This window comes from Haplochromis burtoni, unplaced genomic scaffold, assembly GCF_018398535.1.
Source record: "Haplochromis burtoni strain Fernald_Lab_line unplaced genomic scaffold, NCSU_Asbu1 Contig_38, whole genome shotgun sequence".
Classification (NCBI taxonomy): domain Eukaryota; kingdom Metazoa; phylum Chordata; class Actinopteri; order Cichliformes; family Cichlidae; genus Haplochromis; species Haplochromis burtoni.
The window spans coordinates 1822557-1836445 of record NW_024582399.1 but is presented as its reverse complement, the minus strand read 5'-3'; the positions used below and the strand labels follow the sequence as shown (position 1 = coordinate 1836445).

General features: G+C 40.2%; 1 protein-coding gene across 18 annotated transcripts in view; it reads left to right on the top strand.

The window, feature by feature from the left end:
• LOC102311757 (nck-associated protein 5) overlaps positions 1-13889 on the top strand; it is a 177153-nt gene that overhangs the window by 127045 nt on the left and 36219 nt on the right. For all 18 annotated transcript variants that reach the window (XM_042219813.1, XM_042219812.1, XM_005920166.3 and 15 more), the window contains 3 exons: positions 5020-5088; positions 7907-7945; positions 8073-8192. In XM_042219813.1, coding sequence (XP_042075747.1) covers positions 5020-5088; positions 7907-7945; positions 8073-8192 — 228 coding nt within the window. The remainder of the gene's footprint in view (positions 1-5019; positions 5089-7906; positions 7946-8072; positions 8193-13889) is intronic.

Here is a 13889-nt window from a genome sequence, read left to right as displayed (position 1 = left end):
CGGTTGTGTCTGAAAGCATGACAGCTCATCAAATTCTCCGGTCTCCTTCATTTGGAGAGCAAAGTCATCCTGTGAGAATCGCCGCCGGGGCCTCGGGCTGTACTCCAGCTTTGGTTTGTTTTCCTCTGCGCTTGGGGATTTGAGCTATACTCCGCCACGAGCCAAAGCAGCCAAAGCAGATGCTCAGCCACAGCGATCTACACTGTTTGTTTTTTGTGCTGAAGCCACTGGACACATATCCGCTCAGATCTCTTCAGTAATTAAAGTGCTCAGGCTTAATTAAGTTAGGCTTTTAGTCTTCACTGATACACTCCTAAGTGGCTCCACGTGGCTTTTTGGTTTTGGTGTGGTGAAGGGTGCGTGGCACTCGGTCTTACCCCGAGTCATGTCACTCATTTCATATATTATCATCCCAGTGAGTGGATGTCATCCTTTGTTATTTGTCACATGCATACGGCCAGGAGCTGCCCTCTTCTACCTTCTAGTCTGGCTCAGGAGGCTATTATCCTCCGCTGCATCAGTGATAAACAGAGAGCAACACAGATTATCTAGGAGGAAGTGAAGAAGTAGAAGTAAATGTCATGACCATTTCCTAACCCCAGCCAGACACTTTGGTGCCTAAGCTTAACCCAGGGGTCTCAAACTTCCAGCTCCAGAGCCACATGTGGCTCGTTTATCCAATTCCAGCAACTCTTCTAATGACGGTAACAAAAGAATTTACTTATAAAAATGAACAAAGAGGTTTGTTGCTTTGCTTTTTTTTTAAAGATAGTTTTCTTACTGGTGTGCTTGATCTGTGCACTTCAGTTCTAATTGAAATGAAAATGTTACTTTTTACTAAAGCTATTATGCTACATATAGCATTTTTACAACTGATATCGAGATTTGGTGATTTTAAAAATCTGATATTTTATTTCTTTTAGACACACATTACAGTAAACTAATTTTCCAAACATATGTTATGCGTAATGATTAATCATTATTAAGGTAATATGATAACACAGTTTAAACATGATCTTGTTTTATTGGCACGACTCGTCATTTACTCGTTTACGCTCAGCTTGGATCATCTGGTTATTGTTTGTGCCATTCCAAACACATTAAAGAGAGGCTGCAAAGGGAGTGCCCTCTGGTGGACAAACTATGTAACATCAACATTCATAACATGGTTGAAGGGTGTTTTTTCTATCCCTGGTTTACTTTTTAAATTTTCATTTATTGGCCTTTATAAATAGCAAATCCAAAATAGCTACGTTCAGTCGATAATATCAGTCCAGCAGATATATATCAGTCATGCTCTAATGCTACATGTTTTATTAAACAAAAGCAGGCTTGAAGTAGGCCTTTATATGTCAGTAGGTTTTTTTTAGTTATTTCAAATATAAAAACTTATTATATATAACAAGTACACAGTATTGCACCTGTTACTTATGTTAATAGTGTAATATGTATTTAGCTGACTTCATTATAACCCCACACACAGCAGTGTCTCCATACAGCTTGTTTAAGCCAAACCTTGCTAAAAAGTTGCTCTTTTGATAGTAAAGGTTGTTGACCTCTGATATAAACAAACAGCGCACATATTAAATAAAAGTAGAGTGAATAAAATTGAAAATAAAAGGCAAGTTGTTAGAAAGCTTGTATAAAAAAATAGTTTTGAGCTCTGGATTAAATGGATAAAGCTTCCACCACCATTCATGCTTCATTCTGCTGAATTTGGTTGCTGTTTTCTGCCCTTTGCTTCTGTTTCACTTGGTGGAGCAACTTGCATTTAATGAGGTGGGAATTACCTACTAGATACTACAGAGTACCTTCTACTCGATTTAATGGGTTCAAAACAAGTGCTCACAAACATTTTTGTGTACACAGGCTGATAATAAAACAATCCAAATATTTCAGCAGATGCCATCTAACAATTAAAACAATCCAAATGCGTGTAGGAAAATAAAGATGACACTTTGGTAGCAAGAAAGACACATGAAGGAGAAAGAAGTGAAAAAGTAAAAAGAGTCCTCAGAGTGTATTTGATCTTTTCTTCCTTTTGTTTGTTCATCCCTGAAAGAAAACAGACCCTAATTACAGCAAAGTGGCAGATAATTGCCTGCCTGTTGCTCCTCCAGCGGTGAGTTATCTTCTGAGACTGGCGGAAAGTATGGTCAACCTGTCCCTGCGATCCATCTGGTGAAGCGCATTACGGAGACGCTACATTTTAAACAGCTTTATCAAAAGTTATCTGCCGTTTTTATTCCTTGCTGCTATGTGGGTGATGGATGCACCCCCAGCTAAAGCAGCAGGAACAAAACAGAGGCAATACATCACTGCCCCTCATTGTGCATAAACTCCACTGGCACTAAGTAAGCACCGCCCGGCTCCTGTTTCTGTTTCTCTTCATTAACTTGGCAGGCACGTGCTGCAGTCTGTAACCGGGGCCTAAATGAATACACATAGCACATTCTGGGAGAAATGGCCACTGGTCATTTTACTGATTAGGTGATAAGGGCATTAAAGCTAAAATTACCCAGGAGTCCACACCTGACAAACACAACCTGATAAATATTTACCAAAGACCCAAAAATGAAAGGGTGTGAGCCTGTTGTAAGACGTGTCAGGGTATATACATTATATATGGATTAGGTTGAGTCTAAAGATGTCTGTACTTCACATATTGGTGGATAAACTGGATAAGCTATAGGTTTGTAATTGCTGTAATATTATTTGACAGCATAGATATATTCCTATCAGCTATGTAAATTGTTTTGATTTTACCCATGCCAGTTCATTACTAGGAAGCACCAAATGACAGGGAGATAAAGTAGAGTACTAGTTGATGAAGAAAATGACTAAAGACCCAAAGAGCCAAAGAAATGTTCTCAGAGAATGTTGGGCCCCAAAAAATAGAGCATAAAGAAGAGTCTAATCCTTAAATTATTAGTCACTAAACAGTGAGAAAAAACTACTGTCAAAAGAAGGTTAGTATCCCATGTACAGTAATTTGAATTTTGCAGTTCTGTTCTGGAACATTCCCACCCTCACATTTACGTGCACTATATGAACTAAAGTGCTGGGCCACCTACAGTGGGGCAAAAAAGTATTTAGTCAGCCACCGATTGTGCAAGTTCCCCCACTTAAAATGATGACAGAGGTCAGTAATTTGCACCAGAGGTACACTTCAACTGTGAGAGACAGAATGTGAAAAAAAAATCCATGAATCCACATGGTAGGATTTGTAAAGAATTTATTCGTAAATTAGGGTGGAAAATAAGTATTTGGTCACCTCAAACAAGGAAAATCTCTGGCTCTCACAGACCTGTAACGTCTTCTGTAAGAAGCTTTTCTGTCCCCCACTCGTTACCTGTATGAATGGCACCTGTTTGAACTCATCATCTGTATAAAAGACACCTGTCCACAGCCTCAGTCAGACTCCAAACTCCGCCATGGCCAAGACCAAAGAGCTTTTGAAGGACACCAGGAAAAGTATTGTAGACCTGCACCAGACTGGGAAGAGTGAATCTACAAGAATTGTTATTTACACTGACATTATGACTGCAGGGTTGTTGTGGTGTTATAATAATACACTGAACTATGGCAGAATATGATAGCGGGATTACACGGTTTGACTGAGAAGGTTTATTGTCAAATTTTTAGTGCCTGTTGTGCTGAGTTGTACTATTTTCAATGACAGACTAATCCTTTTACCTTGATTCTTGGTCTCAGAAAGCATCATCCCTGAAAAATATTAAATTCCAGTCTCAACACAAAGAAAGTTAATTTTCTGCCACCTTCCAAGGATGTGCTCCCGCTTAAGTGTTTTCCCTGGCGTAGACACCTCAGAGCCACCGCCATTCATTCTTCTAACAGCGACATAACTTAATACAATGAAATGTTTTTACTATTTTGGCATAGTAACCTTGAAATTAAATGCTATATGATTATTTAATATAATATTTCTGGTGTCTTCTGAGGGGCAGGAATGTAAATAATCCGTCCAAACCGTGCTACCTCACAGACCTAAATGTCACATGCATGTGTTTCCATGTGCAGCCCTGTTGCTAAGAGAGCGGTGCTCTCTCTATAACTACAGCACAAAGAAAGAAGGAAACAAGCACGTCCAGTCGCCAACACTTACAGATTTGCATGCCGCTAAAACAACATAGCAAAACTGATTTTAGGCTGAGCGCGGACGTGTCAGATAGCGCCTCATGCTGAAGCTTGAGTTAAAGAAAATGAGCTGCCGTGTAGGCGAGGCTCTGGCTAAATCATCATATATTTTAAAAAGTCATGCTCATTTCTTTTTGGGTGTGAATAAATGGGAGCTGATTTATTTGTTTTTCTCCTTCTGCAGTTAATGATGGGAATATGAGTCTTCGCTGGCACGTTTGAATCATAAATTAAGTTGTGTAACAGTGATAAATACACTGTCAGGGGGATTTCCCAAGCTAAATGCATCTCTTGAAAATAGAAACTAACACATGAGATGCTCGAGCTCTCTTTAATTGCTCAGGCCATTCATTAGATTTGCACTCATAACCACACGTTGCAGGCTTTGAGGCTTTAATTAGTCAGTGTTTCTTCGTAAGACAGCATCGTTGGACTGTTTTGGGTTGTAATCATGTTTCCCATGTTTTCATCAAGGGATTGGTAGTTTCTAGTAAAGGGCAGAGGGCGAGAGAACCAAAGAGTCTGACAGCTCCTAATATGCTGCCTGCCTCTGACAAATTGGAAACTCCCAAAGATCAATAGGACGCCACCTCATCGCTTGGCAAGCAGAGGAGATATTCTTATTAGGTCCGGGCTCCAAACGGCTAGCTGCCGCCCCAAAGTTCAGCATCATAACTTCCATCCCCTTGACCTTTTTCTCAGTTGCACTTGGTAAATTTTTATTGGCTGTCCTGGTTCAAAGTTGACATATGACCTTTGTGAGGGAAGTCTCAGTCTTAGCCGGAGCAACGCTCGATTGCCGCTCCTGTCTCTGTTGTTTTTTGTTGCATCAAACATAACTGGAGTGTGTGTTCTTTGCAGGAGGAGAACTCCACCCTGGCCTTAGAGAATGAGAGTCAAAGGGAGCAGTATGAGCGGTGTCTCGACGAGGTGAGTGCACACCTTGTTTATCTTTATTCATTCCAGGCAACATTCAAGGACGTTGAGTGGCTTGTGAGATGTTTTACTTACCTTGAAACTGAATTTGTTTTGACAGAATAAAATAAATTGTATTGTGGACCTGAAGATTAAGGTTTTAATGAGGTCCTGAGCCATGCTATGGTTATCTTACAGCTTGGCAATTTACTCCAGCCACAGCTCGAGGAAGGCTGGAGAGAATTTGTTGATAATGACAATTAATTTTATTTTTCATGCAACTAAATCTTAACGCACACTCTTTTATCTGACATTTTTTGTCTTTTCACATCCTCTGTTTACTTTTAAACTGTTAAGTAACAACACACACACATTTACATAACTCTATACTATCCAGGCTAAATTAATAGAAGATATGATAGTTAATAGCAGTTGCCTTTGGAATTTTGTTATGTCTATGTCTGCACTATATGTCAAATAAAGAATCTAAAACTTCACAACTACATGGATACTACTTATTTTCCATACTTTTAGCAGCTGCAGTATACAGCGCAAGTAGCTGGTAGGCCATCAACAGTATATCTATACAATGCAAAGACAGGAAGGAAGTCAGGAGTGGGAGGAAGGACATGAGGATAGGCAGACAGTAGGTGTGACAGATGGGTTCAAATTGGAGGTTGGGATACCTGATAACAATTTTCTAAAATTGAAATTCAAAGACACAACTAGAATTTCACTCATCAAAACTGAAGCATAGACTTCTTTACAGGCTGTCAATACAGTTACCCACACATTAAGCCGTATTATTTGACAACTAGTTGCAAAAAGCACCAACACCACAAAGACAGCAGCACAAAGTATCTGAAGTTAAGCCTAGTGGACAGCTAGCAGCTAGGTAGGCACTTACTTTTTCCTTAAACAAGGCCAGTTTGCAACAATGTATAATTTTAGCAATATGATAATACCCCATTCTTTCTTTCTTTGGTTTTGTTTTTTCATGCTATAATTCACCAGGACCTAATGCTAGCTAGTGTGAATAGCATAATACACAACAGAAATGCGGTAATCAGTGCTAAAAATGAAATACAAAGTAACTACTAGAATTTCACTCTTTGAAACTGATGCACTGAAGTACAATTATACACACATTAAACTGTAAAAGGCACTAACACTACAAGTACAGTCACTCAAATTAGCTTAAGCTAAGCTTATCGTACAGCTGTTATAGCATACGGCTGGTATCCATCCCTCTGTAAAGTTCTCATGGAAGCTGAAATTATTTATAGAGCCAAAAATGTTTCTTGCATTAGCCTTTAAACATGTTTATTTCTGCTGTAAAGTTGGTCATTTTAATATGAAAATCTGTGGGGATTGACTCGTACTTGGTGCCAGCTTCAAGTGGCTATTTGAGGTACTGCAGTCTCTTTTGCTCCTTAACTACTTATTTTTCCTTCTTTTTGTAACTGTAACGTGCAGTTAAGTGCTTGTGATGCAAGTCTGAAATGTCAGCTTGTATGTAGCTTCATCCTGACATGAACCGGTGTTTGTGCAGAAATAGTTTACATAACAATATCACTTCTGTGCCCTCTGGTTATTTTGCGAGAGCTTGTTAAGCACTGTTTAGGGAGCCACATGAGGGAAATGAAGCAGCCCCGGCTCTGGGCTGTGCCTGCTTGCTGAATCACTCCGGGATGGAGGGAGCGCTGCTAAAGGAAAGCATGTCCAGCAGGGACAAGTCGCCCAATTTGTCCTCAAACCGACAAGCTCAGCAGACTGAGCAGATCTGCCGCAGGGTGGGAAAGACTGGTGAGAGCATAAGGGGAAATAAAAATGAGAGGGGGTGAGGAAGAAGATCGAAAGTTAAAAAAAAGAAAAGAAAGTACAGGGAAGCGGGGCCATTGTTATACAGAGCTGCATCCTCGATGGATTGCATCTGGAGTAAACTCAGCCTTCGTCTCCTTTCTGCTTCCCTGCTCTCACTAAGATGGCTCAGCTCGGTTTTGTTGTGTTTATTTGTCAACTGTTTTCCTTTGTGGTTGGCTTTCGGTGGAAGGACGGCTTAGCAATAATCCTGTTTTAATGATGGAGACTGTGTGCGCCCCTCTAACTAGAACAACAGTGTAACAGAAGGGATGATTATTTTTTATGTTACACCAGCTGTCTGTCTGAAATTTTAAAGTCGTTTGTTGTGTTTGTAACTTGTTTCCAGGACGTACAGCATGCGCAAGTTCACATCCTCTGTCAAACACCATTAACTCCAGTTTGTTTGATCACAAGAGGCAGATCTGTAACTTTGCGGTTCCACAAGCAGGGCTCATTTTGCTATGTTTACCCCATCTCTCTTCGTTCAATAAACAAGAAACGAGGCGCTCGAAAGAGCCGATGGGGCTTCACGGGGTATTAATGAGCAATCAATGGACAGTAATCGTAGACGCTCCTCCATCGGCGTTGCGGTCTGAAGTGCGAACCGCTCTGAGACCAAGACCCGGGCACAGCAGCACTTAAGTCAGGCACACCTCTGGTACCCTACATCAACCAGGCGGTGTCAATACCACCATTATGCTGTGAGAGCTCAATATTGTCTGCACGAGTGTGTAAAAGAGACACACACACCCAATAGCGGAGGAAAAATGTGCAATGTATTGTGCCACAGCGGTTGCTTGGGCTCATAATAATTCATCCGAGGTGTAAATTGGCTGAGGAAGTACAAACACTCCAAAGTGCAGTGTAAGGGTTTCTATAGAGGCCCGGAAGGGTCATATGAGGTCAAGACTTTATTATGGTGCCAAAGCAGATAAATTATATTCTGTGATGTTCTCTTTTTCTCTTTAAGGTTGCCAATCAAGTCGTGCAGGCGCTTCTAACCCAGAAGGTTTGTTACTTCTTTTTCTCTTAATGCATGCTAATATAAATTAATGGATATACTCTCAGTGTTGTTCTAACTGTCATGTGAATTTTACACTCAGACGATGCTCTTTCTATTTGTCCTCCTGAATCAGGATCTAAGGGAGGAGTGTCTGAAGCTGCGAACAAGGGTTTTCGATCTTGAGCAGCAGAATCGGGCACTCGGTGTTTTGTTCCAGCAGAAGATCAAGCCGGCCTCGGACCTGCTTCTCCAGGTACGCTGCCCTTCCCAGAACCTACCCTCCTGTCGATACGCTACATTGTAGGTGATCAAATAGCAGGAAATGTATCGTTAAACAGCTAAAGAACAAAAAACAAAGAAGAACAGAGTGTGTTCCTCCCCTCAGCCGACCAGACCGGTCACTGCAGATGGCCGCCCCTCCCTGAGCCTAAGGGAGGGGCGGCCCTTTCTTCCTGTTAAAAGGGAGTTTTTCCTTCCCACTGTTGCCAAGTGCTTGCTCACAGAGGGTTGTCTAATCGTTGGCCTTTCTCTATATTTTTGTAGAGCCTTTGTCTTTCAATACAAATCACCCTGAGTTGAATGTTGTTCTAATTTGGCGCTATATAAATAAAAGTGAATTAAAAATACAGAGGAGTTCATGGTCCACTCAGTGACTGTAAGATGTCCAGGCCCTGTGGCTGATGATCAGTTAATCGAGTGCTTTAACCCTCTTAATGTGAAGCAGTAAGGAATGATTTAGTTTGCACAGAGCTGCAGAGAGTCCTGTCATATGCAAGCTTTGCAGGATTATACCATCCTCAGCTACTCCTTTGCCAGTATACTTTTATTTTAGTCTCGCTACTACCACATAAATGTTTTAGTAATGCACAAAGTACTGTATATAGATATTTGAACTCAAACATAAGTCTTTGCTCTGGCTTCTCCAATCGAAACAGCCACCTCCTCAGGTTACTGGAACAGTTTATGTCTCCTGTTGCTCAGACAAGTTACTGACAAACTTGAGCAGCAGACTGAATATCATATTATATAGTTAAATTTTATAGTTATTAATATTATTTATCCTGAAAAAAATTCAAGGTATACATTTTAAAAATTAAGTAGGTCAGTTTGGGGTCCTATAGTTTTAGCCTGAGTTTGCATATCCACACTCAAACATGGTGGAAAGAACTCCAGTAAACGACCCTGAGTACTTCTTCTCGTGCATTTGAAGTTGTTTTCCATTTTTAGTTGTTTTTAAAGAGCTCTGGGGTCCTAACCAGAGAAAGAGACTGCTAAAAAAGAAAAGAAAAATAACCCGTAAACACTTTGATTGTTTACGGGTTTACATCTTTCTCTCTAAGCTTACATATGTGCCGTTTTAATGTTACTTTTATAGTTTTATGTTGAGGATTCACATGAAATCGGGACTCCCTGCAGCACGGCTTTCTACATTAAAAACTATGTTGGAAGTCTTTAAATGGCAGATACAAACTTAAAACATCTCCTGCCTTCCCCCAAAGTAGAGCGTCTTCCCTGGTGCCCTCTTGAAAACAAATCCCCTCCTCCAAATCAAAATAACACACTTCACATAAGTTCTGAAATGTTTGCAGCGCCAGGGCTATAATCTCCAACTCTCCACATCCCACAAACAACAAAGATTTGAACCCTGTAGCCATCACCAAACATCACTGTACTTGTACACCCCATAAACCCTATATTCTCTCAGCAGGAGTGGGTGTTTTTTTCTCTCCTTTTGGTCCCAATTTACTGAAAAGTGTCCATGTGTCCATCCAGCAGACTCTGTAAGGTGTAATTATGAGGCTGACGGACCTGCGGCTGTGTTTTTACGCAGCTATTGTCAACCATGATACGAAGTCAGAGGGGAATATGATGAGTTCGGAAAGTGGAATGTCACATAATTGTGGCTCTTTCGGGAGAAAGAAATTATGGGCAAAAACAGGAAGTGGTACAAATGAAGAAAATGAATTTAAAAAATGAGGAAAGAGAACTAATGTGGTTGTAGGCGTGTTAGAAAGATCCTTTCAAGGTACTTCTGCTGCCATTAGCAGACAGGCAGGAATATTGTTAAGTGAAAGTGCAATATAAAAGGCTGGAAGAAGGATACTGCCGACACCGCAGCGGAAACCAAAGAGGTGCAATCTCACTGAAGAGGTGTATTAAGGCACTCAGGAATATGATAGAGTTTGAGATCAAGTTCAGTCGTTATTGAGATCCCATGCGGGTAATTGGATTGCGGCGTATTGCTTTATATCCCTCTGGCATCCAGCCGAGACTGTTTTTCTTCTTCTCTTTCCGGCGTGATTCAGATATTATGAGTACGTACGTAACGTAAGGCAGGTGAAAGGAACATAATCATGTAACGTGTGCGTGCTACAGTGCTGTTTGTGTGGTTTCTACAAGCGTGTGGGTTTTTGTCCGCTCATTATTTAATAGCAACATTTTAACCATCATCAGGGTGATTCAATGTAAGAGTTAATCATAATGTGATCACGCCTCTCCGGATGCTCGGCGTGTCCTTTATGAGGGCTTCAGTCGTGTGGGAGAGCTGTTAAAAACAGCTATATTTATCCACGTCACAAAGGCTCGGGACTTCCTACGGAACAGCTATATTTTTATCTGTCGTGCTTTATAATTATTATTTTTATACTTATTTTTTGCAGAGTTAGATAAGAAGATCGAGGCCACTTTCTTATCTTCCTGTTCATTGTAACACTACAACCATAGACTCTATAAAAGACGGATTTAGCTGCTATTCATGGGTAGTAGTGGTGGTGAAGTCACTCTGAAGCCTCGAGCTGAGCATTTCCTGTTGTTCTTATCTTAGTGTTTTCAAACCAGATGTGACGGCTGAGAGGCAGAACCAACCAAAAAATGAGTACAATGAGCATAGCCAATGAGCATACCCTTGATAATCCTCCTTTCTGACTCCAATAGTGACCATGAGCTACAAAATGAACTTTGTGTTTTATTTAATAACGCCTGAAATCAACAATTGAGGCCATTAAGTCATCAAGAAAGTGTTTATGGAGGTCCCAGAACAAGGGAGCTTAGACTTCAATGCTTTACCTCACCCCCAACCGATTGTGACAGATGGCTGCCCCTCTTTGAGCCTGGTTCTGCCAGAGATGTCTTCCTGTTAAATGGGAGTTTTTCCTTCCTGCTGTTGCCAAGTGCTTATTCTTAGGGGGTCGTTTGATTGTTGGGGATTTCTCTGTATTGTTGTAGGATCTTTAACTTACAATATAAAGCACCTTGAGTTGACAGTTGTTGAGATTTGGGGCTACAGAAGAATTGAACTGAGCTAAATTGAATTAAATATACAACCAGAATGTCATGGGCTGGTCTCTGACCCAGCACTCCAAGTTCATTATGTATTGTGTATTTCTGATACACAATACACACGGTCTGCCCCCGCAAACCGTGACACAGAAGTCTGTGTGTTCTTCTTATAAAGAATACAGGATTTGTGTTAGCACAAAGCTCACAACTACACTACAAAATGTTACAATTATTAAATATGGTCAAATGGAATATACTGCATTGGTACGCATTCACTTTATATCAAACACATTTTCCTTATTAATTAAACATTTGAATGATTTGATTGTTTCTTCTGACTGGTCTCTGGGCCTATGTTACTGGGGCCTCAAATAAAAGCTAGTTGATAGTTAGCTTAACCCTCTCCTCCCCCTTTTTAATGGATTACACATTTAGTGAAGTTGAAAAATGCAAGAATCGTTTTTTTTTTTAACATAGCTTCTCTGTTTACCGCTGACGTGCTAAGCACAGTGAACCAATTACACATTCATCTTATAGAAATGAGGCTGTCATTATTTAAATAGTCATAAAAACTCAGTTGAGAAGTCTGCGTAAGCGTACAGCAAAGGATAACAAACGGGTTTGGATTTTGTATCTGTCAGATTACAGATAGATTTTGTGTTCAACTTACTAAACCAATTGAGCCGAATTACTTAGGAGAATATGAAAATAACCGGGGTGAGTTTTCATTTCTTTTCTGTCCTACACCCTCAAGCCGAGGGAGACTTAATCACCGATATGAGTGTACAGTTTCCCATTTAGCTCTGGACCTTTTTGCTTATCAGTAATTAAACGTTCCCCAGTTCCCCGTGGGCATCTTGAGTTCCTCTGATAAAGAACCATAATGCATTTGATAGTGAATGCACCGTTTGTGCACCTTCGCTGCCTTCAGCTGAAATGTTTTTGTGTGAAAATGCCACATATTCATTTCTGACATCCACACGTTAAAAAAAACAAAACAAAAAGCACGATTTCTCAAACACTACGACCAGCTATGTGTAGTACCAGCCACTAATGCTGCTCGGGCTAGTAGCAATTGAGTCACCCATTACTGGGACAAATGCTTGTTTTCTTTTTCAAACCTAAGAGCCCCAAGGACACAACATGCATGCCGTGACCTCATTACTGCTCATGCGGTTGTGAAAAAGTTGTAAAAACTTTGTGCACAGAAGAAAAAAAGAAGTTTGCAATAGCAGATTTAAACAAATACTCTTCCACAAACATAAATAACAAAATTTGCAGAGTGGAGCTTTAGAATGTCTGTTTTTAATGGAGCTCCATATATCTTACTTTATTATATTGCAGCGGAGCATTTGTCTTAGTTCCAGCTACAGTGCAGTGGGCAGTGTGTAGCTGGAAATTTAGGAAGAGCCTTTGTGATGAGTCAGACGTATAGATCAGGTCATGCAGGTGAGCATTATGTGGATGAGTAGGTGTGTGTGTGTTGTGAATTAATCTGCGAGCACGGCTTTTCTCTCTTGTGCATGTGTGGGTGTGTTGCAGGACGATGTGTTTTTGACAGCGAGTGCCAATACTGACGTATTTGTTTGGAAGCTATTCTGGGCCGACGTTCATTATCTTGAAATATGACCACTGTCAAAGCAGAAAAAAAGCAACAACAAAAGAACAAAAGCAGGAAGGCTTTTTCATTCTGTTCAGTATATCTTGAAAAGTTTGGCTCCCAGACTAATGAAGTTACTCCAGACGTTAGCTAATAGTCAATAAAAGGCCATTATTTGCATGATATATTGCAGTCATCCCTGCATTAATGGGACAATTTACATTTTTGACTTTGAATGTCAAAAAGTTCAAGAAGCGTACAGTCGGCCTTGTCAGCTAGCATTTCCTTCACCTATCTTTCCCCCCGTGACCCTGTGACACTATTGACTGAATCGTTGATGAGGATGCTGAGGAGGTGAAATCCAGCACCGTCATGATAAGATCAGAGCCCCCCGTGACAGCTCAGCCACTCCCATCCTGTGTGGACAGCATCCAGGCCCGGCTGTGTCGCATCAGAGCTTCATACACAGTTATCTCTGTGGACAGAATAAAATAATAACCAAACAATGTTTATTTAGATGGTGCCTTTTACAAGCAAAAACTGCAAAGTGCTTTATAGACAATAATCTAAATTTTAAATAAAAGGAAAAAAAAGATCAACTACAAATACTGCACATTTATTAAAACATGGTTAAGAGCACTGTGAGGGTCAAAAGGTTTAATGTAAAAAAACACAAAAGCAGAAATGGAACGAAGCCGGTTGCTAAAATAGCAACGAGTGTTTAGCTTGACGCAGGTCGGTCACTGTGACCTCGGCAGCTCAAACACCGCCTGTTCTTAGTGAGATTATGTTTAACAAAAGATCATTTTAGATAAAAAAAATGTTACAAGGAAAGTGTGAAGACCTAAAAGATTAACAAAGTAAAATGACAATTACAGAACCTGAACTGTATTTTTTTTTACAAGACAAAATAAACTCAAATCCTGTAGATGTTTTTTCATCTGTCTTAAATTAAAACTTTTTCGATATGGTTTTGATGTTTTCTTGATGAAACATTGTTTGAAAAAGGTTGTCAGCTTTGTTTTTTAACAAACCATGTGAAAAAGACAGCTTTTTATTTAAAAACCTAAA